This window comes from Hyaena hyaena, unplaced genomic scaffold (assembly GCF_003009895.1).
Source record: "Hyaena hyaena isolate Hyena2069 unplaced genomic scaffold, ASM300989v1 scaffold_928, whole genome shotgun sequence".
Lineage (NCBI taxonomy): Eukaryota > Metazoa > Chordata > Mammalia > Carnivora > Hyaenidae > Hyaena > Hyaena hyaena.
Genome location: NW_024081562.1, coordinates 291,161 through 317,351, shown reverse-complemented (window position 1 = coordinate 317,351; position 26,191 = coordinate 291,161). Strand labels below are relative to the sequence as shown.

The 26,191-nt window shown below is 45.5% G+C and overlaps 1 protein-coding gene and 1 long non-coding RNA gene across 4 annotated transcripts; one reads left to right on the top strand and one right to left on the bottom strand.

Moving 5' to 3' along the window:
* Positions 1-3,228: 3,228 nt before the first annotated feature.
* Positions 3,229-13,725, bottom strand: LOC120222943. Its single transcript, XR_005526153.1, has 3 exons — positions 13,635-13,725; positions 11,242-11,310; positions 3,229-3,769 (listed from the first exon to the last, which is right to left on the bottom strand). It is a non-coding gene; the product is annotated as an uncharacterized LOC120222943 (long non-coding RNA).
* GZF1 (GDNF inducible zinc finger protein 1) lies at positions 13,413-24,694 on the top strand. 3 transcript variants are annotated; one of them, XM_039220961.1, is made up of 6 exons: positions 13,413-13,538; positions 16,624-18,019; positions 19,364-19,458; positions 21,049-21,216; positions 21,999-22,156; positions 22,524-24,694. In XM_039220961.1, exons 2-6 carry the CDS (start codon positions 16,647-16,649, stop codon positions 22,872-22,874), a joined length of 2,145 nt encoding a protein of 714 aa, XP_039076892.1. In that variant the 5' UTR covers positions 13,413-13,538; positions 16,624-16,646; the 3' UTR covers positions 22,875-24,694. The 3 variants fall into 3 exon arrangements, with proteins under 3 accessions (XP_039076892.1, XP_039076891.1, XP_039076893.1); XM_039220960.1 differs by lacking the exon at positions 13,413-13,538 and adding an exon at positions 14,184-14,248; XM_039220962.1 differs by lacking the exon at positions 13,413-13,538 and adding an exon at positions 14,184-14,248 and having other exon boundaries at positions 22,570-22,774.
* The last annotated feature ends 1,497 nt before the right edge of the window (positions 24,695-26,191 follow it).

Genomic DNA, 26,191 nt, shown 5'->3' with positions numbered 1-26,191 from the left:
TCTACGAGGAAAGGCTTCACTTCTTCCCACAGAACAGCCAACCTGAGCCTCACCTGGAGCAATGAAGTCTCCAGGTAGATGTTTCACTGAAATACACTGGAATCTCGCCAAAAAATCCACATTTACAAATCACCAATTAATCTTGTGAGAAATAATTTGAAGTTCTAAAAATCTGCCCAAATTTAAGGCGAGTGTTAAACTCTTGATTGACCCCCAAACTGTGTTAATATGTTTAATTTGCTCTCCTGGAACATAACTTACTGTTTTGTAGCATTTTGGAGCCTGGGCACCCAACCATTAAGAAAATCACCCACTAAGCGGCGCCGTCGGCCCTCCACGAGTGTCCAGACCCCGCCCGACTCCAGGCCGCAGGGCCTCTGCTCCTGACCCGCCTGCTCTCCCCTCGCAGGTGCGCCGAGGTCGCCCACAATTCCAGTGTCCAGGCGACGCACGGGACTTTTCCCCTCAGCTGACTGACCGTAGTACTGCGCAACCGAGACGGAATATCGGGCGACTGAGGGCAGGTGTGAGAGAGGTGGGGACCACAAGCCCAGGCCTCGCCCAGCAGCGAATGTCCGCACACCTAAACGAACTCCGCCCGCGCTTTAGCGGGACTTCCTGGGTCTCACGGATGGTCGCTAACGCCATCATCTTACGACCACCCAGAGAGTTGTAAGACTGCCTGACAGCAGAGACCCACAACGGCGCGTCCCACGTGACCCGGCGCCCCAGCTTGGCTTCAAGCCTTGGGAGGAGCCCTGAAAAGGAGAGCTCCTGGTCCCGGCGGGGCGGGGTCGGCATCCCAACAGCCAATGGGTGGTGAGTACTGCGGATTTGAGTCGCCCGGCCGCCCTGCCCCGCCCTGGCGCTCCTCGAGAGCCCATTGAGGGGCGTGGCCCGGCCTGCTGGGCGGACCCAGGTGGCGCATGTCGAATGGCTGGCCGGTGGCGGTAGGCGGGGCTTGCGTCAGGTGGGCGGGACGGGGAAGTCATGGGCGCGTCTCAGCTCCTCCCACTACGGTGTAGAGCTGAGGGTGAAATCTTTTATAGTTCTTTATAGTGTAGTTTTATAGATTTGTGCTTTTTTATGTTCATTTTTTATATTTAGGGAGAGCTAGCAGGAGCAGGGCAAGGGCAGAGAGAGAGAGGGATGCAGAGAATCCCAAGCAGGCTTTGCACTGTTAGCAACACCCCACATGGAGCTTGACCTCACCAATTGTGAGATCATGACCTGAGCCAAAATCAAGAGTGGGTCGCTTAACCCACTGAGCCACCCAGGAGCCCCTATGGATTTGTTTTAAAATCAGATCATTTCTTATGAGAATAGTGTAATCTTCTTTACTCGTTATGACACAGGGAGCAGTTCCCCAAGCCACTAAAGGTTTTTAGGCTTTATTGAAAATAAATGACAAAACTGTATTTAAAGTGTACAGTGTGATTTTATAAATGTATACATTGTAAAATGATTATTACTAGTTCCAGTAAATAATTGTAGACGTTCCTATAATGACCACATAATAGGCCAGTGTGTGACTATATTGTAAATTATTCAGTCATCTTCTTATAGGTGAGTAGGTTATTTCTAAAGTTTTAGTAATATAAGTGCACTCCAGTGAACGCCCTTATGTGAAAATTGTTCATTCCTTTTTACTTTTTCAGGATGGCTAAAGGGTGAGGACAGTTCCCTGGGTATACATATAGATGGTAGATAGATAAATTCCCACTTCCCACCCACCCCCCACCCCCGCCCCTTACTAGCCCTGAGATTGTATTTCCCCTGGATACTTGTGCTGGGTCAGAGGTTGTGTTTAACTATAGGTCAATTTGTCTGGACATTGGTTTGTCATCGTTTTTATAGTATTCCATTTGTCAGTGAAATCTCTGCCATTTGTACTCCTATGTGTGAATTGCCTATTTGTGTTCTTTGCTAATTCTGTATGGGGTCATTGGTGATTTTTTTCCTTAATGATTTCCAAAAATTCTTTTAAAAAGCTTGACAAAGGGGCACCAGGGTGGCTCAGTTGGTTAAGCCTCCAACTTCGGCTCAGGTCATGATCTCAAAGCTAGTGGGTTCGAGCCCCGCGTCGGGCTCTGTGCTGACAGCTAGCTCAGAGCCTGGAGCCTGTTTCAGATTCTGTTTCTCCTCTCTCTCGGACCCTCCCCTGTGCTCTCTCTCTCTCAGAAATAAATTTTTTAAAAAATTTAAAAAAAAAGCTTGACATAATTTCCACCTGGGAACCTGATTATGGAGCATTTCTAAAGGGAATTGAATACAAAGTTTATGACAATCATGTCTCATTTCCTCAATTGGTCAGGCAGTAAACCTGTTATGACACCCAGGTGAAGAAGTGCTTCCCATAGTGAATCAATGAATGCTAACTAACTTGGGCAGAACAAGGATCCTAGCTGCTCTTGTCCTCATATGTTGTTTTGTCTCTACTTAGACTTTTGACACATTCTGAATACTTCATGGGCCGTTTTAAACATATAGGATCCTTGATAGTGATAAAGTAACATTGCAGCAGTGTTACAGTAAGGTTTTTTATTTTAAATTCTTCTATAAAAGTGGTGCATTGTCCATTTTGACATTCTGTGTTGAAGCAAAGTTGATTTGAAAACCAGATTAAATTTATCCAAATGTGATGGCTGGATTAAATTTATCTGTCATGTGCATGATGAGAGGAGATAAGCATTTTTAACTTACTGGAATCTGAGTTCTTTTCAAAATCAAGTGCCATTTGTTTCTATGTTTCTCATCTCCCATCATGAATTATTACTTAGGCTTTTCCTGGAGACAACTGTATTTAGGCTCAATCCTGAACACTGAGAACTATTTTTTTAAACAATTAAGAGTATCGAGAGCTTTGATAAAACTATTGAGAATACCTCACTGAAAAGATTATATATATATAAAAATCCCTTGCTTAAAAATGCTTCAGTCCATTGGTGAGGGCATAGAGAAATTAGAAACATAGAATTACAAAAGATGATTCAGCAATTCTGCTTCTAAATATATACCTGAAAGAACAGAAAAGCAGGGACTCAGATACCTGCACACCAATATTTATAGCAGCATTATTCACAATAGCAATAATATGGAAACAACCCAAATATCTATAAACATATAAATGAATAAACAAGATGTGGTATATTCATACAATGGAATATTATTCATACTTAAAAGATAATAAGGTTTTGACACGTTATGACATGGATGAATTTATGCTAAATGAAATAAGCCAGACCCAAAGGCCACAGTGTTTATACCTCCATGTACATGAGGTCTCTAGAGGAGTCAAATTCATAGAGACAAAAAGTAGAGTGGTGGTCTCAAGTGCCTGGGGGAAGGATGGAATGGGAAGTTATTGTTAATGGATACAGAGTTTCTATTTAGAATGATGAGAAAGTTCTGGAGATGCATAATGGTGATGGTTGTAGAATATTGCCAAGGTAGTTAATGTCACCGAATTGTACACTTAAAAATGGTTCAACTGGTAAATTTTACATTACATATATTTCATCACAATAAACAAACAAACAAAAAAGATTCAGTCCAGAACCACAGTAAAATGACTTACAGATTCTTTAAGGAGCAGTGCCTACAATTTAAAAACACTTCTTAAAAGGCAAATTACCTTTTTCCAGCTCCTTCACCTTTAGTGCTTAGACAGAGCTTCTGCTGCCAATTTTTCTTCATGCCTATAGTGACCTGGAAGTCACACCACTGTTGCTGGCAAAACTGAGACCATGCAGCTGACACCGTGCCATTCCTAGCAAGCACAGGGAAAATCTCATGAGCCTGTGTGACATGAGCTTAGGCCAGTTGAAACCAATAGCCTTCATAGCTCCGTTTCCAGTCAAAGCCATTAAGTATATCAAACCAAAAACTTTCAACAAACCACATCTTAGCTTTGTGGAGCCTTGTGTAGAAATGGTGACCCTCTGTCAGCTCAGCTTTGCCACCAGCTAGTGTGTTCTGAGAGATTATGTCAGTTGTCCCCACCCCGGAGTCCAGTAGAGATGAGGTCTGGTGTGACTGAACATTGGTGCAAGCTGGGAGGATGGAAGGATGTTTGGAAGTGAACAGAGGTTAACCTTAAGGAGAAGTGAACTTCAGCCTAGACATATAATTTTCTTAATGTTTAAACACTTAAAAAAAAACTCACAAATTAATATCTGCTGATCTGGCCTGAGGCCCTGGCCATCCTTTTCCTTTAATGGATGGGCCTGTGGAGGCCTGTGAATACTTTGAAACTATGTGTAAAATTACCTGTGGTTGTATGGTTGCCTTTTTTTACGTTTATTTTTGAGAGAAAGAGAATGCATACACACATAAGCCAGGGAGGGGCAGAGAGAGAGAGGGAGAGAGAATCCGAAGCAGCTCCAGGCTCCAAGCTATCAGCACAGCCTGATGTGGGACTTGAACTGATAGGCTGTGAGATCATGACTTGAAGTCGCTTAACTGACTGAGACACTTAACCAACTGAGCCACGAGCTACCCAGGCACCCCTGTATGGCTGCTTTTTTCTGGAAAGGAGATCCATAGCTTTCAATTAGATCCAGACAAGATTGTGCATATGTTTAGAGAAGTGCTCATAACAGATAAACTGTGTGGCCACCACTTAGACACCTTGCAGGTATCAGCTGGTTTAGAATCCTAGAAACTGATCTGTGATCATAACCTGAATCCAAAGTGACAGGAGCACTGATACCATATCTCCTCAGTGAAGGTTGAGAGAACCCCTTCTGCCATTTGGGCTCCATAGAATCTCGAAAGCCTCTCACATAGTAGGTGCACTTAATGCATTTCTTTGGCCATTGGAGAAATGAAATGAAGCCATATGATAGGTGTTTATTTCTTCTTGTTCAGTGCATTGAACTGAATTCAGCCAGGAAAAGTAGGAAATAGTCATTTTAAATCTTGTAGTTGTCTCCAATTTGACTTCTTCAGGGCATACGACGATCCCCAAATCACCCCGTCCAGGACAGCACTGAGAGTTAAGTCTGCCAACCAGACACACCAGCCGTCAGGCAAAAGAATGAGGAGGATGCAGAATATAGGAAAGACTGGGAAGCTGCATGACACCTGATGTGAAGTTTCCTGGGTGCTGATTACACCAGAGATAGCTGACAGCCCAGAAGCCTGGCATATCCTGCAAGAGACTGAGTAGCCATTCCCTTATTTATTCACTCACTCATTCCTTCATTTAGGAAGGACTTATGTGAGCTAGCTGCTAGGGATTCACCATTCTGTGCTCATAAACCTCACAGCCTAGTGGGTGGGGAGGGAGAAAGATTTTTAATCCAACAGTCACCAAGTAAGTGTAAAATCACGCTTGTCATTTGTGTAATTGTTGAGTGGTACCTGGTACTCTGTGAGCTTATGGGATGGGGCTCTGTCACAGTCAGGGCACTGGGGTTAGCTTTCCTGGGGAGGAGACAATTGAATGGAGGTTGAAGCGATATGTGGGAACTAAATGGGGGAAGAGGGAAGGTTAGACCAGGATGTGCAAATGGCCTGTGCTGAGGAGATATGTGGCCACTTCCAGACTTGAGCCCTGGCCTGGGTGGCCAGGAGTGTAGATGTGAGATGGCAATGATGTGGTCAGGCAGAGAAGGGCAAGATCCCTGAGCTCTTGCATGAACCACACTTCTGAGTGTTCACTTTTGGTTTCATGCAAACCAAAGATGTGGGACTTTTAGGATGTTATTGAATCACACTCTCTCTAGTCCCTTTTTGATTTTTCCCTGACCTGGGATGCTTTATGGTCTGGTCAGAGCTTGCACTTTGGGGCTTCAAATACGGGCTCTTTGTTGGCTCTCTGTGTGATCTTGGGTAAGTTCCTTACCCTCTCTGCTCCTTCATTTGTTCAAAGGGGTAAAAACACTACTCCTTCATACTTTTGTGAGAAGAAATGAGTAGTGCCAGCAACGTGCTTGGCATGGTGGCTTGCCCACTGTAAGCATGAAACACATTTTGTTCATATTTTCATTATAATTAATCTAAAACACGGGACCAGCTTGGGGGAGGTTGTGTTTGTAGGAGGAAGGCCACACAGCTTCCAGGCTCACTGACCCCATGTGTCCCTCAACCACGTCACACTGTTTTCACAAAGTGTGTCTTTTTCATGCTGTAATTCTGTCCTCTGAGCAAAAAAATTAAATGATGGTCCTTAAAATTATATTCATTAGATCCGGTTCTAGTTACTCCTTTTTCCTCCCTCCCTGACCAAATGGAGAAGAAACAGCTTTTGAGGCATGAAGTTGCTATCTGGAGCCTCTAAATATCTCGCACACCCCCACAGGCTGGGCCCATATGGTCTGCAATGCAGCACCGAGCTCACTTGGGGACCCTGGAAGCCCTTCTGGTCCACAAAGTATCTTAGCTGCTTCAAGGACTGTCTCAGACATCAGGAGAGAGACTGCTTTGATGACAGTTACACAGAAGAGTTTGCCTCATTTCTAGAATTTGTTTACAGTGCACAAACTGAACCAGAAAATTTGCATTGTATGAGTCAGGTAGCCTAGAGACCTGAGTGCCAAGGTCTGCTGGGTATTTGTGAAGAAATGAGGGCAAACACAATGCGTGGAGAAACGTAACAGAGCACTGGCTATGTGAGTGATGATGCGTCAGCGTCTGGGGATCAGGGGATGGGGAAAGTAGATCAGGGTCTCTCCAATTGTGGCCTCTACTGCCAGGAGAAAACGGGCACGTGTGTGCACACAGCCTCACCAGCAAGTGGACAGCTAGAGTGCCAGGTGCAAGGGCCTGGTGGGGTAAGCCTGGAAACTAGAAATACCTTGGGTAGATGGAAGGGAGCGGAGCCAGTGTGGGCTGATACAGACTGTAAGGAAGTTGCCGGGCCTTGCTGGGGAGGCCCGTTTAGACATGGCTGCATTCTCCTTGGACCCCGGGGCCTGGAGAACAGCAGGCAGTCCGGAATGATGGAATGCTTCCAGGTGGGATCAATGACCTCGGACTGTTCAAAGAACAGCATCCTTCCAGGTGCCCTCTGACAGCAGGATAGAGTGGCTTATCCCTTGTGGACATGAAAGAAGCTCCAGGCTTGTCCCTTCTGTCACCAAGTGCAAGGTATCGGGCACATGGGAACCCGCACGAGGGAGAAAGCCCGGGAATGTGGGTGCTGCGGGGAACCACCTGCGACACAAGTTAGGGGCTTGTGTGTGTGTGTGTGTGTGTGTGTTGGGGGGGGATTATGTGTGCACAATAAATTATGGCAGGTTTTGTCATTTTGTCAGCGTTTATACTTCTAATCACTTGGACCTACTGTCAGAATTGCTTAGTGAAGAACTAGCAAAAGAGATGACATTCAAATAGCAGAAGTACTTGCTTAGTCACCAGAGAGCTAAGATTTATAATTTGATTTTAGACCCTGCGTGCTGGATTCTTGTTTTGACCAATACAGTAGGCCAGTGAATCATCATCTAATGCTGTATTTATTTCTAAGAAGTTGAACTTTGCACCATTCACGGGAAAATAATAGTAAAATATAAAATCCAATTTTAATAAAAACTCTATCAGAATTTTTACATTGTAGTGGTGTAGATTCGTTAAAAAGGGACCCTCTTTCAAGTAAATTTCAATGCAGCATAATGAACTCCTATGAGAAAATTTGACACATATTTCAAGAAGTATTGGTTTGAGGACTTTGGAGAAGAATTAACTGAGGCCACGATTTAATAGGTTTTCTGTCCTGAGGGTATTCCTGGTGCCAAGAATTTTCAGATAGGATCAGAAAGTGACAGAGTTAAAGTGAGGGGCGGAGCAGGGGGGACAGCTCAAGGTCAAGGTGGCTAGAGGATATGGAATGGAGGACTTTGCCCTGGTGTATTAGTCCAGGCTCTCCAGAGAAACAGCAGTAGGATAGAGACATAAATTAGGGGAGATTCATGAAGGAACTGGGTCATGTAGCTCTGGAGGCCAAGAAGCCCCACAGTCTACTGGCTGCAAGCTGGACACCAGGCATGCCAGTGGTACCCCTTCAGTCTGAAGTCAGAGGCTACTGGTGAACATGCTGGAGTCCCAATCTTCAACCTCTGAGGCAGGAGAAAAGGGATATCCTGGCACAAGAAGAGAGAGAATTTGCCCTTTTTTTGCCTTTTTGTTCCATTGGATGATGCTGCCCACATTGGTGAGGGTGGGTCTTCTTTACTCAGTCTACTGAATCAAATGCTAATGTCTCCCAGAAACACCCCCCACAGACACACACAGAAATACTGCTTTACCAGCTGTCAGCCTCCCTTAGGCCAGTGAGGTTGGAAAAAAGTAACAGTCACACCTGGGATAAGACCAGAGGCTAGAAAAATCAAGGGCAAGAAAAATCTGTTCTTGAATGGAGAATTTTGTTTTTCTGTGCAGTTCATCCTTTATTCCCTCCATAAAGAAAGCTGCTACTTGTTCAGCAGCAGAAATGCTGTGCCTGTCTCCTTCCCTTGACCTGGAGGCCCTCCACACAAATCTTGTGCACAGATCACATGCTTCCTTTTGTTAGAGAATTTTAATCAGTTCTGTCTGGTCTGTCTGATATTTGTAAGATTTCTGGTTCTGTCGTTCTGCAGTTTCTGCAGATAGATTGCACTGTATCTAGATGTGAATTTATTTTTATCCATCCTTCCCAAACCTGAGAGTTTCCATATTTAGTTCTGGAAAATTATCAGTCAATATCTCTTTGTGTATTGCCTCTCAGTCTCATTTTGTTTTTCCTTCTTGAAGTCCTATTATGAGTATATTAGACTTTAGTATTCTCTCCTCTATTTTTCTTAAGCTCTCTTTCATACCTGCAATCCTGCATCTCTACTGTTTTCTTGGTAAGATCCTCAGTTCTGTTTCCAACCCAGTAATTCTTCAGCTGTCTGAAACCTACTGCTTACCTAAAATGCAGCTTTTGATTTCAGCAAGTCTATTTTAACTTTCAGAAGTTTTGTTTAGTCCTTTTTCGCGTCGGCTTACACTTTATTCTTATTCTAACATGTTGAAATCCTTCCTTTTGTTTTAAATAATGTAAACATATTTATTGTAGAATCTGGAAGTCCTACTGAGACTCTTAAGGGTCCAACCTGCTGTTTGTTATGCTGCTGGCTTCCACTCACTCAGTTTTTTCCTTTGTCTGTTCCTCAGGAGCAGTTTTGCATATGGTTCTGCAGGTGTCCATGGGACGTTTCTGGCCAGAGACCAGGCTTTATGTTAATTTCCAAGCTAAGAGTTTCCCAGGCCTCAGGGGCAGCAGAATCTGAACAGAAACTCCATGTGTGGAGGCAGGCCTAGAGTTATAAATCTTCGGGGAAGACTTTTACACCCCTAGCTCAGGTCTCAGGGCAACCTCAATAGCTACTTGATTCTCTATGCTGATGGATAGGTTTTTTTTTCCCCCTAAACTACTGTTTCACTGGGGATGTGGTTCTTTATGCATCTCAGCTTTGTGCAAGGTCTCACTGTCGTGTGTGTGTGTGTGTGTGTGTGTGTGTGTATGTGTGGAAATCCAGAGTTATATCTATATGATCAAGACCAGACCCACAACCCCTTCCAGGCAGTGTAGTTCACTCACCAACAGGCTTGATGTTGAGTTCCCTCTTTATTTCTGGACCTCAGAGAGTTCCCAGATTTCTTGTAATCTTGGCCATGAATTTGAAGAAGATGGTTACTATATTTAAGTTATCATTTCTAAGGGTTTGTAGCAAGAAGGTTTTCAAATTATTACATAGATGGCTCTATTACTGGAATTCCTCAAATCTTGTTTCTATAACCTAACCTGGGAAAGATCTTTAGCTCCTGGCAGGGTCAGCAATTCAAGGTGACACATACCTTTTCCTTTTGCTTTGCTTGCAGGCACAAAGTGGGGCCATAATGTAACTGAAGAAACCCCGCTGGTGACTTAAGTGACCTGATAATTATGGTGTGGGAAACAAAAGGCCAAGCAGAGAAATGCCATTAAAGCCACATGTCTGCAGTCATCAATGGGGCATGTGCACTCACTGAGCATATGTTCTGTTTTTTTGTTTTTTTTTTTAATTTTTTTAAAGCTTTTTTTTTCTTTTTTAATGTTTTATTTATTTCTAGGAGAGAGAGAGAGACAGCGTGAGCAGGGGAGGGTCAGAGAGAGAGGGAGTCACAGACTGAAACAGGCTCCAGGCTCTGAGCTGGCAGTCAGCACAGAACCCAACGCGGGGCTCGAACCCACGAACCGCGAGATCATGACCCAAGCGAAAGTCGGACGCTTAACCGACTAAACCACCCAGGCGCCCCTGAGCATATGTTCTGTTAACAGAAAGGAATAAGTATGTCTTCTTCAACTCCTTTTATTTTCCTTTTACTGAAAAATAAAACAGATACAGAAAACTACACAAGGCAAATATTAAGCTTAGAAACAGACTCTGCTGGAGACAGATCAAGAAACCGATGTGCAGCCACGCTAACAGCTGTTATGTGCCCATCCCAGATCCACTGCTCTGCACCCAGCGCACTGTCAGTGAATTACACATGCTACTTCTTGCCAGTCTCTGTGTATCTTCAGCTTTCCACCAAGGAATTGCCATGTTTGGACTCTAGCTACTGGGGAGCTGACACCACTAACCCACTAAACCATATTCTTTTAGCGTGTTCAACATACGGTGAAATAAAGTGCTGGGGTCACTGAAGATGTGGGATATTCCCAGGGCCTCTTCTTGTCCAGGGGCTTTTAGACAAGCATGCATGTACATACTTACCCCTAATCATGTGGTAAATGAATAGTATTTTTTTACCTAGAAACCATGATCAGCCTACCTCAGTTGAGTTTTCATCTCCACTTAGAGAACACAAGCTGTGCATTATATCTCATCCTGATGTTTATTTACCTTGTTTAGTCTTAGAGTCACCCAGTGTTTATCCACTGCAGTTACCTTGTTTTTCTACAGAAAAATACATGAACCAGACCAGACAAAAACTTCTGCCAGTGTGCTGGGTGGTTATCCCACTCACCAGCTGATCAGAGGCAAGAGACTATGAAACAGATGTACCTGGGGTTACCTGGGTGGCTCAGTCGGTTAAGTGTCCGACTTCAGCTCAGGTCATGATCTCACGGTTCATTAGTTCGAGCCCCATGTTGGGCTCTGTGCTGACAGCTTGGAGCCTGAAGCCCACTTCAGATTCTGTGTCTTCATCTCCCCCCTGTCCCCTCTTTCTCCTCTCTCTCTCTCTGAAAAATAAATAACCTTAAAAAAAAAAAAAAAGAAAAAGATGTACCTGAAGGAACACAGGGGCAGCATCAGACCCTGGATCCACAGTAGGAGCCACTCACAGGTAATCTGCTGGCTGTAAAAGAGGAGGCAGCAAACTCATTTAATGTGAATTTGAAGAAAAGGAAAAAGATGAAAATCATGATGGAGAAGAGCATAGAGGTCAGTTCATCTTAAGAATGTTTTTTAGGATATATATTGCCTTCAATGTATATAAAACCTCCTCTGAGCAAACTAAATTTACTTTGTAGATAAAGCTTGTAGACAAACCTGTATGGTCTTTTTCTCTTTGGCCACCAGGAATCTCAGCCAAATCTGAAGCCTGTTCTGGACACTGGTAGGTGCTCAGGGCATCATCTCTGCACCTCCTTTCTTCCTATTCTCTCTGTTTTACATTTAGAAGTATTTTCTGAACTTGCATTCAGCAGAAGAAACCCAAAAGACAGGACTGACTGATCAGCAAAACAATTTAAAACCTCTCCATAAAAAGGAAAAACATACACAATAACAGAGACAGTGTGGTACTGACATGATGATAGTCCCAAGGATCAACTGACAGAGTCGAGAAGTAAATGGTAGCATTTACAGTCAAATGATTTTTGACAAGGAGACCACGCAGTTTAATGGGGAAAGGAACAGTATTTCTAACAAATGCTGGGACAACTGGATAATCACATGCAAAAGAATTAAGTAGGACTGCTATCTCATAATGTAGACAAAAATTAACTCAAAATGGATCAAAGACTTAAATATAAGGGCTAAAACTACAAAACTTTTAGAAGAAAACAGGTATAAGTCATCATGACCTTGGATTAGGCGACAGTTTCCAAAAGCAACAAAAGAATGGATTGGAGTCCATCAAAATTTAGAAGTCCTGCACTTCAAAAGATACCACCAAGAAAGTGAAAGACAACCCATGGGATGGGAGAAATATCTGCAAATTATATTTTCTGACAAGGGACTTTTATTTAGAATATAAAAAGAACTCTTACAACTCAATAGTAAAAAGACTAATAACTAAAAAATATAGACAAAGGATTGGAAGAAAAATTTCTCCAAAGGAGATACAGAAGTGGGTAGTAAGCACTGAAGATTTAAGTGAGGAAGCAAATCGTCTTTTAGTAATGCAAAACAAAATCGTAAATTAAAAAATTATTCTGGACCTTCTGGTGTCACAAGTGACAATTGTGTTCATTCCGATTTCTTGGAATCATGGAGTGCAAATATAGAATGTGCTTCAGCAAAGCCCCCTCTCACTCATTCTTCAAATACTGAGTACCTACTATGTGTGGAAAGCTGGCTCCTGTTAAAATAATAAAAAATCTCCCAACCCAGAAATCTTTTCCATAGAGGTAGTACACACTTTTATTATCAAATAAGCATTAAACCAGAATGTGATGTGCATCACAGGCAATTTACAAAGGCAGAAAGAAACTTCACCCTTTCATGTCAGCTGTTACATACATATTTTCTGGCATGATCTGTTTCATATGTATTCTCAACAGTAATAACTAGTCCCCCAGTAAAAGGACTAGACAGCATTACTGATCACATGTAGTTCGTCCTCTCTCCCTGGTGCCTGGAACGACCATGTAGGTTAGCTATTTGGTTAGCCAGAGGGAAAACACGCTATTCATACCTTTATGACAGGAGTTAGTTGTACAACTTGGAGCAAGGCACTCACTAAAGTTAGTGTCCTAGGAAACTGGAAGATTGGGTGGTATCTCTCAGGATGTTTACACTGCAAACAGCTGGCTCCAGGGCCCTCCAGCGACTCTTATAGGTTCTAAGTCTTAAAGCTGAAGGAAGGCCTAGAAAGTCTTCAAAAGGACTTAGGTACATTTCAAAGAGAAAATACTTATAGTGATTCCTTTTCTAAACTAAATGTTGAAAGAAAAAGGAGAGGTAAATATTTTCAACAACGAAAAATTAAGCATCTTATTTTTTTTCATCTGTTTGTTTTACAGTACAACACATTACCAACACATCCTGTAAGACGATGCCCAGTGCATGGCTGGCCACAGTAAGGGGGAGCAAGACCTCGCAACGCTTTAGTGGCTCGAAGCGGGAAGTCAGATTCTGCATTGAGAACTTTTGGTTTAAGACAAGTTTTCCAAAGCAGGATTTTGATTAAGACTGTACAGGATGCATGGCAGGACCAAGGTTTGGGGGTGAAGTGTTCAAAGACGGAGCACGAAATCTTTCCACCCAAGGCGGCAGGGTCTTGGGAAGCTCCGTAATGACCACTCAAACCATGTGTGCGCCTGCAGACTCCCGGGATATTACACTGCGCACTGGAGTAAGGTACGTGGTGTGGTCTCCGCGCTTGTGGGCTAGGGCCAAACCTGGGCAGGGGCCCTGAGGGAAGAATGCCCGCCCAGCACCCCGCCCTGAGCCTACCCCATCCAGCGGCACGTGGAAGTGCTTTGTCCGCCGCGCGCCAGTCCCAGGACACACGCGGGACGCCCGCCCCTTCCCGGTGCCAGGCCGGCGTCGCAGACCCTCCCCTACTCCGCGCGGCTGACCCCACTCGGGACTGCGCGCAGCACAAGGGTAGCTGCTGGCTCAGAGCGGTTAGCGACCAGACGACCCTGAACGTGACCACGCCCCCGCCCCCACACTCACGTGACCTTCTGGTGCTGGCCCAGCCCCGCCCCCGCCGCGCGGCGCCGCCAACAGCCCAGAGCTGCCTTCGCGGTCTTCTACGCAGGCGCAGACCCTGGCTCGCGGCGGGTGACGCAATCCTGCGCGGACTGCGGGACGCGGACCCTAAGCGTACGTCGAATCACGTAACTGTGCCCGAACGGCCTCCGCAGTTGGACGTGCACGCGCAGCCCCTCCCCCAGCCGCGGGAGGGGGCGGGGCTGTCCGGGGGCGGGGCGGGGCCTGCGGCGGCCAATCGGCAGCGCCCGCGCTGGTGCCGCGCCCCGCCCAGCCGGCCGTCGGTCCCCCGGGGCCTGGTCCGGCCGACGCACGGTGGCTGCGGCGGCTGCGGCGGCGACGCCGGCTGTGAGGTGAGTGTGCGGCCCGCAGGCCTTCGGGCTCCTAGTCCCAGCCGCTGCCTCCTGACTTGTCCGCGTGCGGGGAGCGGGCCGGCCGCGCGTGCCCGTTGGGAGGAGCGGCGGGCCTGGGGGGCGCAGGAGCCAGGGACGGCCCGGGGCCGGAGGTCCAGGCCCGGTCACGCGGGCCCCGTGGATGCCCGCGACCCAGCAACCACCGGGTCCGCTAGTAGCGGGGACGTGTGTCCCTCCCTCGGAAGTGTGCTGGTCGTAGGGGCCCAGGGGGCGGAGGCGTGCTCCGTTGGAGCGCGATGTCCACCCGGACGCGGCCGGGCGGGAGCGCCGCACCCTCTCTAGTGCAGAGGTGCCTCGGAGAGCTGCCGGCTGGAGCGCGATGCTCAGGACGGAGGTGCGGCCGGGCGCCAGCCAATTACAGTGGGAGATGCAGCTGTCACCCAGGCCAGAGGATTCCTGTCGCCATGATCACTGACTGCCTTTCCTTCCTGTGCTCAGACAGGATGGGAAATCATGCTCAGAAATCACTTTATTGATAGACTCAAATTACTGTCAGGCCGCCTGTAGGCTCACAGTCTGCCCGAGAGTCCGTTACGTAGAGGTTTGGAAAGTGGAGGGCTGCTGGTGAGTATGGGGATCATGCTGAGATCGCCCTCTGCAGCCATTTCTCCAAGGCTGGGGCTGGAATTCGTGACAGTCCTTGGCCTAGTGTTCCGCCCCTCCCCCAACACCATAACCCTTTACCTAGGCTTCTTGGTGTTTTCAGGTGACTGCTCAGGCCTCCTGGATGTTCTTGTTACAGTTGAACTCTCAGAGGGCAGTCTTTTTTCATGTTGGGGGGGAGGGGCTGGTGGTTGTAGGGAGCCGATTGTAGTGTCAGGTACTGGAAACAGTATCACTGGTGGGACTGGAGAAGTGGAGAGAAGTGAGGCTGGTTTTCCAGGGAAGGTGAAGACAAGTTCCCCTTCAGACATGCCGCGTCTGAGGTGACATCTAAGGTCTGACTGAGGGAGGACGGGTGCTTTGGACAGGTGGTGGAGATTTAGGAACTAAAACATACTGGGAAGAGGAAGGGAGCATAAGGTTGGGGTGCACTTTGAGAAGAAACCACAGAGTCAGAGAGTGTGAAGAGAGAGTACTGCCAGTCAGGCAGGAGTGACCCATGATGGTGTGGGGTGCCATGGAAGCCAATGAGAGAAGACCTCTGGGTGGGGGTGAAATCTGCAGCGTCCAAAGCTGTGGAAAGACCTAGGGAGGAAAATCAGCTCTTTTCAGGTGGCGTGGCTGAAGCGAGGGGCATGCTGAGCAGTTTCAGTGTAAGTCAGTCCGACCAGGCCCAGCCTCAAACCTCAGTCTCAGCGGTTACCTTGTTTCTCTTCTGTGAAATGGGGATAACAGTAGCACCCAGGCCTGGTGCATGGGAAGCCAGCAACAAGTAGCTTACAAGTCTCAGGTGCAACTGTAAGCACCTGACATGCTTGTACTCCCTGAAGCCTTGCATGGCCTGGCAATCTTCTACAGAGGAACAGACTGTGGCTCAGAGAAACTAAGTTACTTACTTGCTCACTAGGGCAGCTCCTGAAAGTATTCTCATAAAGTAATGGTAATTCAAATTATGAGGTGTTTAGGGGTGCTGAAAATGGCCATGGATTATGAACTGCTTTTCCATGAAGTTTTCCTTATGGAAAGTAGTTATTTATTTAGTTGGTTGTTTTCAAAGGCAGACATGATTCTCTAAGGTTTGTTCTCAATGGCAGCCATATGTTTTGTTTTAATTATTTGGTTTCCTGGTCAAAGAGCTAGACATTATTGTTGCTGTAAATTCTATTACAGTTTTTAGGTCTGGGTCTGTAAGGAACGTAGAAAATGTTCTAGGTATGCAAGTTCCTGGCACAATATATTTCATTAGGCCTCACTTTACCATTTATGGTTATCCCTGGGAGAAATCTTAGTATTATTTCTTTCATCAAATATTATCTTATGAGGGTGCATCATGACTTCAGTTTAGAAACCCACTAAGAAGTGGTGGGATTTGGGGGCACCTGGGAGTTAAGTGTCCAACTCTTGATTTTGGCTTAGGTCATTATCTCACAATTCTTGAGTTTGAGTCCTGTGTTGGGCTCTGTGCTGATAGTGCAGAGGCCACTTGGAATTCTCTCTCTCCCTTTCTTTATGTCCTTAGCCTGCTCATGCTCTCTCTCAAAAATAAATAAACTTAAAAAAAAAAAAGTGTGGTTTATATCTTTATATGAGGAAAGTTTGCTTTTGGTTGTTAATCAGTTCCTATCCTCTAGAGAACTGAAATAATCCTAATTTTTAATCCTTTTGGCTTTGGTGGTTGCTCATGCATGAATAATTCTTGCTTCTGTTTTCAGAGCTGTTTTTGGAAAGAAGAAACATGGAAAGTGGAGCAGTTCTGCTGGAATCCAAGTCCTCACCTTTCAACCTTCTGCATGAAATGCACCAACTGCGCCTTCTTGGTCACCTGTGTGATGTGACTGTCAGCGTGGAGTACCAGGGCGTCCGCGAAGAGTTCATGGCTCATAAGGCAGTTCTGGCAGCCACCAGCAAGTTCTTTAAGGAAATGTTTCTTAATGAAAAGACTGTGGATGGTACGAGGACTAACGTCTACCTAAATGAAGTGCAAGTTGTTGACTTTGCTTCATTTCTTGAGTTTGTATACACTGCGAAGGTGCAAGTAGAGGAAGATCGGGTGCAGCGAATGCTGGAAATGGCTGAGAAACTAAAATGTCTGGATTTATCAGAAACTTGTTTTCAGCTGAAGAAGCAGATGTTAGAGTCGGTACTTCTGGAGTTGCAGAACTTCTCTGAGTCTCAGGAGGCAGAAGGGAGCAGTGGCTCCCCAGGCTCCATTGCCCCTGACCCTAGGGCAAGTCCTGCCGTGGACAATCCTCTTGCTAACGGCCTTGGGGGTGCCTCAGATCCCCCAGCAGAGACAATCAGCAATGGTATGTCACCAGGTGTGCCCCCCAGGAAGTCCAAGGAGAAACCAGACAAGAAAAAAGATGCAGTCAAGCCTCCCTACCCAAAAATCAGAAGGGCCAGTGGAAGGCTGGCTGGAAGAAAGGTGTTTGTGGAAATCCCTAAAAAGAAATACACAAGAAGGCTCCGGGAGCAGCAGAGAAGTGCCGAAGACAATGAGGGTAACTACTGCGGCCCCCAGCACCCCAGCTCGGACGCCGTGGGTGCAGAAATGGAGCCCGTCACAAAACACGAGGAGTGTGGCACCGTGGTGGAGGCGGCACAGGTGCTGCCAAAAGTGGGTGGCAGGGAGGACACAGGTCGTGGGGAAAATGAGGATGAGGACAAGGAGGGTGAGAAGAGGAAGAGCAACTTCAAGTGCACTATCTGCGAAAAAGCCTTTCTATATGAGAAGAGCTTCTTGAAGCACATCCTGCACCACCATGGGGTGGCCACCGAGGTAGTTTACCGCTGCGACACCTGTGGCCAGACCTTTGCCAACCGCTGCAACCTCAAGAGCCACCAGCACCACGTGCACAGCAGTGAGCGTCACTTCCCGTGCGAGCTATGCGGCAAGAAGTTCAAGAGGAAGAAGGACGTCAAGCGGCATGTGGTGCAGGTACACGAGGGTGGTGGCGAGCGGCACCAGTGCCAGCAGTGTGGCAAGGGCCTGAGCTCCAAGACGGCGCTGCGGCTGCATGAGCGGACACACACGGGCCACAAGCCCTACAGCTGCACCGAGTGCGAGGCCAAGTTCTCTCAGCCCTCGGCACTGAAGACCCACATGAGGTAGGACCAAGGCCGCCAGCTGGAGCTGCTGCAAGGGCACTTTTTGCCCGGGATGCAGCCTGTTGATGTTCTGGAGATGGGTGTCCAGAGATTGAGGTGGTTCCAGGGTTTGACCAGTGTGGCCATGTCTGCAGATGTTCCGCTTCTTAATTTGTGCCCTCTAGAAGTCGGGGGGGGCTGCTTAGGGACCTCTGTGAATTGTTTTCCTGAGTGGAGGTGTGTCTTCTTCATTCAGCCTTCCTACAGGCCCCAGGCTGATGGCTGTCCCCCTCGCCCTATGCCCTGTGCCAGCACAGAAGCCTGGACAGGGAGCACCGGCCCACCCAGGCAGAAGGCACCAGGAACACCAGGCCCTCCAGCCTGGTCCTGTGACCATGCAGGCCAGGCTGTCCTGATCCCAGAGTAGCCTCTGGAACTTACAGTGCCCCCATGCTTGAGGGGCAATTGGGCTGATCACCTTCATTGCTCTTTTCCTGACTGTTCATTTAGAACTTGGGTCCCATTAACGACTTCAGTGAGAGGCCATTTAGGGCTTTAGGACACTCCTCTGGTCTTAGGTGTTCATTCTCTGGGCTTGAAGTGTGTGCTGTTGGTTAGTCCAACCTCCAGAATCAGGACAGTTTTTTCTGTTCATAATTTCTAAACTGTAGGTGGGGTATACCAGTTTTTAAGTAGGTGTCCTTCCAGGGCTTACTGTTTATGCCTGAAATCTAGACAGGCAATTTCTCTGTAGTACAGACCTGCTGTCAGGCTGGGGCCAGTCTTTGGGGTGGTCACATAGCATTCATTGTCTTTTTACTCTATGTGAGAAGTTTAAAAACTTGGTTTAGGAAGTGCTCAGGGACTCATGGTTGATGGCTACTTCATACTAGTTGGGAAACTGAAATGCTAAGGTGTCCTCCTTGGAAACCAGGCTTCTTCAGCATTTTGAGAACCGTTCTTTCTGGACCGGTCATGTCACGTGACATTTTTGATCATGTGGTGCTTTGTCAGCCATAGTCCCCAGTGTGTCTGTGGTTGATTACTCCCATGAGGAAGCTTTATACAAATGTGGCCTGGCACCGTTCAGTGGTTAAGAGAGCCTGCAGAGGCGTGTGTCTGCCGTCTGGCAGAGCAGTGTAAACCAGAGGGCGGCGAGAAGCTATTCCGCGCCCCCCTGGGAAGAGTGCTGGCCTCTGCTAGAAATGGATCTGGGGACGGAGGTCACAGGCCTGTGTCCTTCCACTTAGGCCATTCTCATTTGGTCTCTTGGAATAACCGCCTTTGCAGGCTACAGTGGAAATTGTATTGCAAAGTGAGCTTTGAGATACATCCTAAGTTATCATCTGAATGTTGTACTTTCAGAATTCATACAGGGGAAAAACCTTTTGTCTGTGATGAATGTGGTGCAAGATTCACTCAGAACCACATGCTGATTTATCATAAAAGGTGTCACACAGGTAAATACTCAATGCTGTTGTGATTGAATGTCTTTCTAGCTGTAGAAGAAACTGCCATTTAATTTAGAAGTTGGCATCTCCCAAAGTGGTGCAAGCTAAGGCCACAATATAGCTTTTCCATCTCATAAGTGAGCAAAAATTAGTAATAAAATATGCCCCTGCCCCTGGTGCTGAGGGCGTGCTTGAGGCAGTGGGCTGTGCACACTGGGAAGTGGGAGCTGGCAAAGGAGTCTTAATGTATGACAAGGTATGAAACAGTTCCCACTGTTTTAGCCCCAAATCCCTTTTCCGGGAATCTGTTCTAAAGAAATTGTTCAAAATATGGGAAAAGCTATATGCTGTCATCCTCTTCTTGGTCTTTCTAATAACAGAGCATTGGAAACAACCTGATTGTCCAACCACAGGAAGTGGTTCAGTAAACTGGTAAATCCATCTTCTCCTAGCTCCCGATGGGGCGGCTCTCGGGGCTCTGAACGTTATGAAAAATACCTGTGCCTGGATATAGACTGGAAAATGCACGCATTTTACACATACAGCTAATCCCAGCTACATTGAAAACCTGCACATAAAAGACTAGATGAAAACAAATTTCTATAATGTATTAGGTAGTGGGATTATCTCATTTCTATCTTCCCAAATTTTTGTGATACGATTTTATTATGTGAGGGAGAAAACTTAAGTTGGCTTTATTCAAATTCAGCACGCTAATCCTGAGGTTCAGAACCTTGCTGTATGGGATACAGAACCTGACTGTTTTACACTGCTGTTATCATACTAACCCAGCTCTTTCTTACTTGCTTGCATTTTAAAATGTTTATCTCTAAACACTGCTATATGAGCCTCACGTTTAAATGCAGGTGAAGCTGAGCCGAGGCATTTAATGATGTGAATTACTGAGACTGTGAAATGTGAATCAGTGCCTCATGGAAGATTGGGGGTGGAGGTGAGGTCAGGCCACACTAAACATTAAGTCGGAACTGGTCACTCGATGAAAATAGTAATGTTTTCGGGTTCTGTTAAACCTAGTATTTTTATTTTGTTGTTTGTGAAATCAGGGGCACATCTAATAATCAGATGAGTTTGATTTGTGGGATAAAAAGACTCAAATTATACAACATGAAGTGGGAACATTTTTCTCCTGTTCTGTACTGGAGTTGATGGGAGCTTTTGTTCGAGAGTGGCTGTACACACGTAGCCATGTAAACTTCCTCTCCTCCCCGAGGGAGCTTTTGTCCTGATAAAGTGCCAGAAGAGTGCTGCTTTGCAAACTCCAACAACTCTCCCAAACAAGTTGTAAAATTTATTTCTTGTTTGGAATGACTGAATTTCCAAAATGTGAGCCGACTGAATGATCTAATTCTAGGCTAGTGGAATCCTTCTTGGGATTTCCAAGGGTATTTTACATGAACTTTCAGCAGATAGCAGGCATCTTACACAAATAGATGTTTTATGAGCGTTTTAACTAGAAGATGTAACATGTTGCCCTGCACGGCGCTTTTGAGTTCATAGGTGATCTAGAGTGTGGGCCGACTCTTGGAGTGTTCTGGTGCCTGTATCCTTTCTAACTTTCTGTTTCATCTTTTCATGTAGGTGAAAGACCTTTTATGTGTGAAACATGTGGCAAGAGTTTTGCTTCTAAGGAGTATTTAAAACATCACAATAGAATCCATACTGGATCCAAACCCTTTAAATGTGAAGTTTGTTTCAGAACTTTTGCCCAGCGGAATTCACTCTACCAACATATTAAAGTCCATACAGGTATGGGTGGAATGTTGCCACAGAACAGAGTTCATTGTTGCAAGAATAATATCCCAAAGGTTTTAGTTTCACTAGAAATTATTTGGAGTTGAGCATTATTTTGTGTTGTAATAGCATTTTTAAATTTCTGAGTTTCTAGTTTCTGGTTCTGACAAACTGAAAAGGTATATGAATGTTTGAATATGGATGTGGATGTGGATATGTGGACATTTGAACATTTTCAGATTAGAATTTGGGGGTAATGATCTATACCTGTTAGTGTATACACACACATGCAAATTCAGTTTTTGTGGGACTTGGAATTTTATATTCTGTAACTATGGAAAACAGATGAATTTCTGTGGATGTAATACCAGCTTTTGGCTTTGGCTCTATTTGGGTGTAGGCTATCAACTCCTTTTATTCAAGGGATAGATTTGTACTTGTTGAATGACTCTCAGGTCGTTCCCAGCACAGCCCTCCTACTGATGCTTTCTTTTCTTTTCTTAAGTTTATGTATTTATTTTGAGATAGTGCAAACAGGGGAGGGGCATAGAGAGAGAGAGGAACCCATGCAGGCTCCTTGCTGCCAGCATGGACCCCGATGTGGGGCTTGATCCCAGGAACCATGAGATCATGACCTGAGCCAAAATCAGCTGGATGCTTAACCAACAGAACCACCCAGGCACCCCTCTGCTGATGCTTTCTAGTAGTTCACCAACAGCATGATTCCAGAGTGTATCAGGATTCAATTCAGTAGGCTGGAAAGATGAACTAGTGGCTTTCCTCTCTTCCCATCTCAGGGGAACGTCCTTATTGCTGTGACCAGTGTGGTAAGCAGTTCACCCAGCTCAATGCTCTCCAGCGCCACCATCGCATCCACACAGGGGAGAAGCCGTTCATGTGTAACGCGTGTGGGCGGACATTTACTGACAAATCCACTCTCCGGCGGCATACCTCGGTAGGCAGTAGTGTGGCTTCGGAATGACAAGTCACTGGTCCCCATGTTCCCTTACCTCTAGACAGTCAGAAATTCCAACTGTCACTTCATAAGGTGGTTGTAGAAGACAACAGGTCTCTCCTTTTCAGGTTTTCTCTGCGGGGAGTACATTCCCAGTGTGAATGAAGAACAGAGTTTCAGGGTCTCAAAGGCACAATCTATGATAAAGGCTTTCCAACAGTGACAGTGGCAGTAGAAAGACTTGGCCATTAGTGAAAGGGTATTTTGTTGTGGTAGAAGCAATATTAAGTTGAAAAGAGACCATTGTTTTAAAAGATGTACTTGTTCAGAGACACGTTGTGACTTCTGTTTTGTGTTTGATTCGTAGATACATGATAAGAATACTCCATGGAAGTCTTTCCTTGTTATTGTAGATGGCTCACCCAAGAATGACAACGCACACAAAACTGAACAGCCGGATGAAGAATATGCACCATCCAAACTTTCAGATAAATTGCTATCTTTTGCAGAAAATGGACATTTTCACAACCTAGCCACAGTCCAAGGCAGTGTACCCACTGTGCATGAGAACAGTTCTACAGACATGGCCTGCAAGTCAGATGATTCCGTGGTGTCTCAGGACGCTCTGCTGGCCACCACCATCAGTGAGCTTAGTGAGCTGACTCCACAGACAGACCCAATGCCCTCACAGCTTCACTCTCTGACCAACATGGAATGAGAGCTTGGAGTCACCTGCCAAGTAAATCCTGCGCTGCGTCTCTGTGTGGGTGATCACTGTACACGAGTCAGTGTTGGGGGCCAAGACCAAGAACTGTCTGTGGACAAAATGGGCAAGAATAGCTTCTGCACATTTTTGTGAAATCTCTGCTAACTTGCACATCTTTATCAAAGCATTTTTAGAGCTTTCCCTTAAAACTCCCAGTCTGCATGACCTCAGCTACACTTGATCAACAAACAAGGCAGTTAACATGACCTCACTTAATCATGGTGCGGGTTGTATTATGCATAACCGTTCTATTGCTTGTCTTGATGCGTATGAAGTTTGGACAACTATGTAACTATAGATCCAGAGCCCTGGCCCAGCTCATGAAGTTAGTGTGAGTGGTCTCCCTGGCCTCTCAGCCTGCCTTACGCTTCCGTGTAGCTTTATTTCTCTGATACCTTTAGGCTATTAAGCTGAAATAAAACTGGGACCATGTATTTTCAGCTCTTTCCTATTGAACTGAAGCAAGTTCGATTTGCTCTGGGGACACTTGAATAGGACTGAAGAAATGGACGGTTGCATCCATTCCCCTCCTCCTGTCTGTAGGCACTGAAGAAGGAATGACAAATTGAACGCTTACAGAATGGCTTAGTATAATCTCTACTCACAGCACATATACATCTAGGAAATCAGTCCTAGAATAACTGCTAAAATGAAATGTGGCTGATGGGTTACATTCCTAAAATCTGATTAGGTAAAAGCTGTCCTACCAAAGATTCTAGCAGCAAACGGTGTAGTTGTTTTTGCAGAGGTGTGAAAGATTAAGCAAGAGGCTTTAGAACACTTGAAACATCATGCAGTCCTTTTATTCACAAGTAGCAATGAGGTGATCTGGCACATCTTATAACACAGAGTGTTAATATTTTTTGCTAAGTTTTCCTGACTCCGTGATTTTCAGAAACCCAAAATTTCTCATTTCTGTATCAAGAGCTTGAAACAGGCAAGTAATTCCCACACATCTGTGTCCTTGGGAGCATGTGAGCGTATAGCAGAAAGGACCAAAAGCCTTGGAACTCCTCTTTGATTATGCCTTAAGAGTGGATTGTGAAGAAACAGTAACTTTGTCTTACATGCTTATGAGGCTGGTTGGTGCTGGACTTTTGCTCAGAATGCATTTGCAATTCAGATAATTCTGCTGTATTTGCTAAGCCTGATCCTTGGTTCCAGTGGCTTGGGTATGTTGCCACACACGAAGTGCTTTAATTCACGTGTAACCCTAAACATGCTAATTTAAAGAGAACCCTGAAGAATTCTTTTGTTTGCTAGTTGCTACTTTTCCTACATTTTAATTTATTAAATTTGCTGTGAAAACATATACGCTAAGAGAAAGTTAGTTTATCCTGAGTTCCTGGATGAAGACACACCTGCACCATGCCAGAGACTAATGCAGGAAGACTTTCTCCCTAAATGCTTACTTTGTTCTAACTTGTAACATATTAAGTACTAAAGCCACTCGGAGATGTTTTAGGTGCTGATAAAATGTTTCACACTTGCTCTTGGAGATCACAGTACTGAATTTTCAATAATGACAACATATCCTGGTTGTGCTTATAGAACAAAAGTGACTGACACACAGCCAATTTTGTTCTTGGTAAGAGAATGAGCCTGCCCAGCTGATGTACTGTTTCAAGGACTACAGTCATCTTAATGAGAAGGAATTTAAATAATAGATTATTTTGTTACCTACTGGAAGAAATTTTGTCTTGAATTTGTTTCTTTAGAAAAATTCTACAAAAAGTCGTTTACTGTGTTAATAAATGTTTGCTTTGTAAAAAGTTTTGGAAATCTAAAGTTTATTTCCACTGTTAGACTTTAGGCTCTGTAGAAGTAAGATTTTTTTTTTTAATTTTTTTTTAACGTTTTTATTTCTGAGAGAGAGAGAGAGACAGTGTGAGCAGGGGAGGGTCAGAAAGAGAGGGAGACACAGAATCTGAAACAGGCTCTGTCAGCACAGAGCCTGATGCTGGGCTTGAACTCATGAACGACGAGATCATGACCTGAGCTGAAGTCAGACGCTTAACCGACTGAGCCACCCAAGCGCCCCTAGAAATAAGATTCTTAATTGAAACAAGTATTTTCTTCATTTCATGGGTAATGAAATTTAAAGTCGGGGTCTACAGTCCTAGGATTTGTCAACCTAACTGTCAGCATTGCGTGTTCACTCTCTGTGCGAACGCCTGGCATGAGGGACGCTGGCCTTGGCATGCAGGGGTGGTAGCTCGTGCAGCCGGGGCTCTGGCGTCCACGTAGAGGCCTCTTCAGTGTGATGGCACAGTCCCTGTCACAGATGCATCTCCCCTTTCTGCCTTCCCAGGACTATAAGGCTGTTCTGGAGAGCAGAGAAATGCAAAAACCTTGTAGAAGATATAGCACAGCGGGACTCATGGGGTGTTGCAATTTCTTTTAACCCAAGTATAGCCTCGCTGGGAAAAAGGAAGGCTACCCTCTGAGTATGTCAGTCCCAAACACATGATTAGGAAAGTGCCCTGGGTGCTGGCACTGCTTGTCCCAGAGCATCATGAAAGGTGACCAAGGGGATGATTTATCACCTTCCAAACATTTGTGGGAAATGCGCTCAGTATAAACTCCGAAGCACTCTGCCGCCTTTGCTTTTACCAAAATGTGCTGTACAGAATTTGAAAAAGAAAGCCATGTGGTGGTGGTGGTGGGTGGGGAAGGCTTTTACACTAAAGCTGACTCTAACAGAAACGTTATTTTGCTGTAGGTGATAATCTAACAGATTTGAGTATAAATTATAACTTAGTTCTAACCCATTAAAATCTTAAACCATGCCACACCATGGACATCTTCTGAGACCAAATGAGTGCTTGTTTCCTCAACTTGATGTTCATGTTACTTGGAAGTTAACAGTATTATTTCAGCAGAGAGTATAGGGCCTGGGCACTCCCACAAAGGGCCATTTGTTCACCTGTACCACAGTGGGCACACAGAACTGGGCAGGCTACAAACATGTCTCCAAGGGCCATCTGGCAGATCATCCTGGCAGAGCCCAGAAACCCACATACCTCTGCCAGTCTCTACCCTTACCATGGCGGCTCCCATCAGGAAAGGGTTCTGAGGAGAGACACCTGAATGAGAACTAAACTAGAATGACCAACTCAGAATGCCCAGACTGGACAGCCTGTTCCACCATTCATTTTTAAAAATTTGCTTTGAATTCTCTTTAAATTGTTGTGAATATACTTATGGACTTGACCACTCTTCTTGGAGGGGAGCCAGTCTGCACCAGGCCTGGGCCCCAAGGGCAGCCT

Excerpts from the sequence above, each read along its gene's own strand:
- GZF1 (XM_039220961.1), top strand. The coding sequence starts at position 16,647 with ATGGAAAGTGGAGCAGTTCTGCTGGAATCCAAGTCCTCACCTTTCAAC. Across the intron at positions 19,459-21,048 it reads TCATAAAAGGTGTCACACAG|GTGAAAGACCTTTTATGTGT; the intron begins GTAAATACTCAA and ends CTTTTCATGTAG. Across the intron at positions 21,217-21,998 it reads ACATATTAAAGTCCATACAG|GGGAACGTCCTTATTGCTGT; the intron begins GTATGGGTGGAA and ends TTCCCATCTCAG.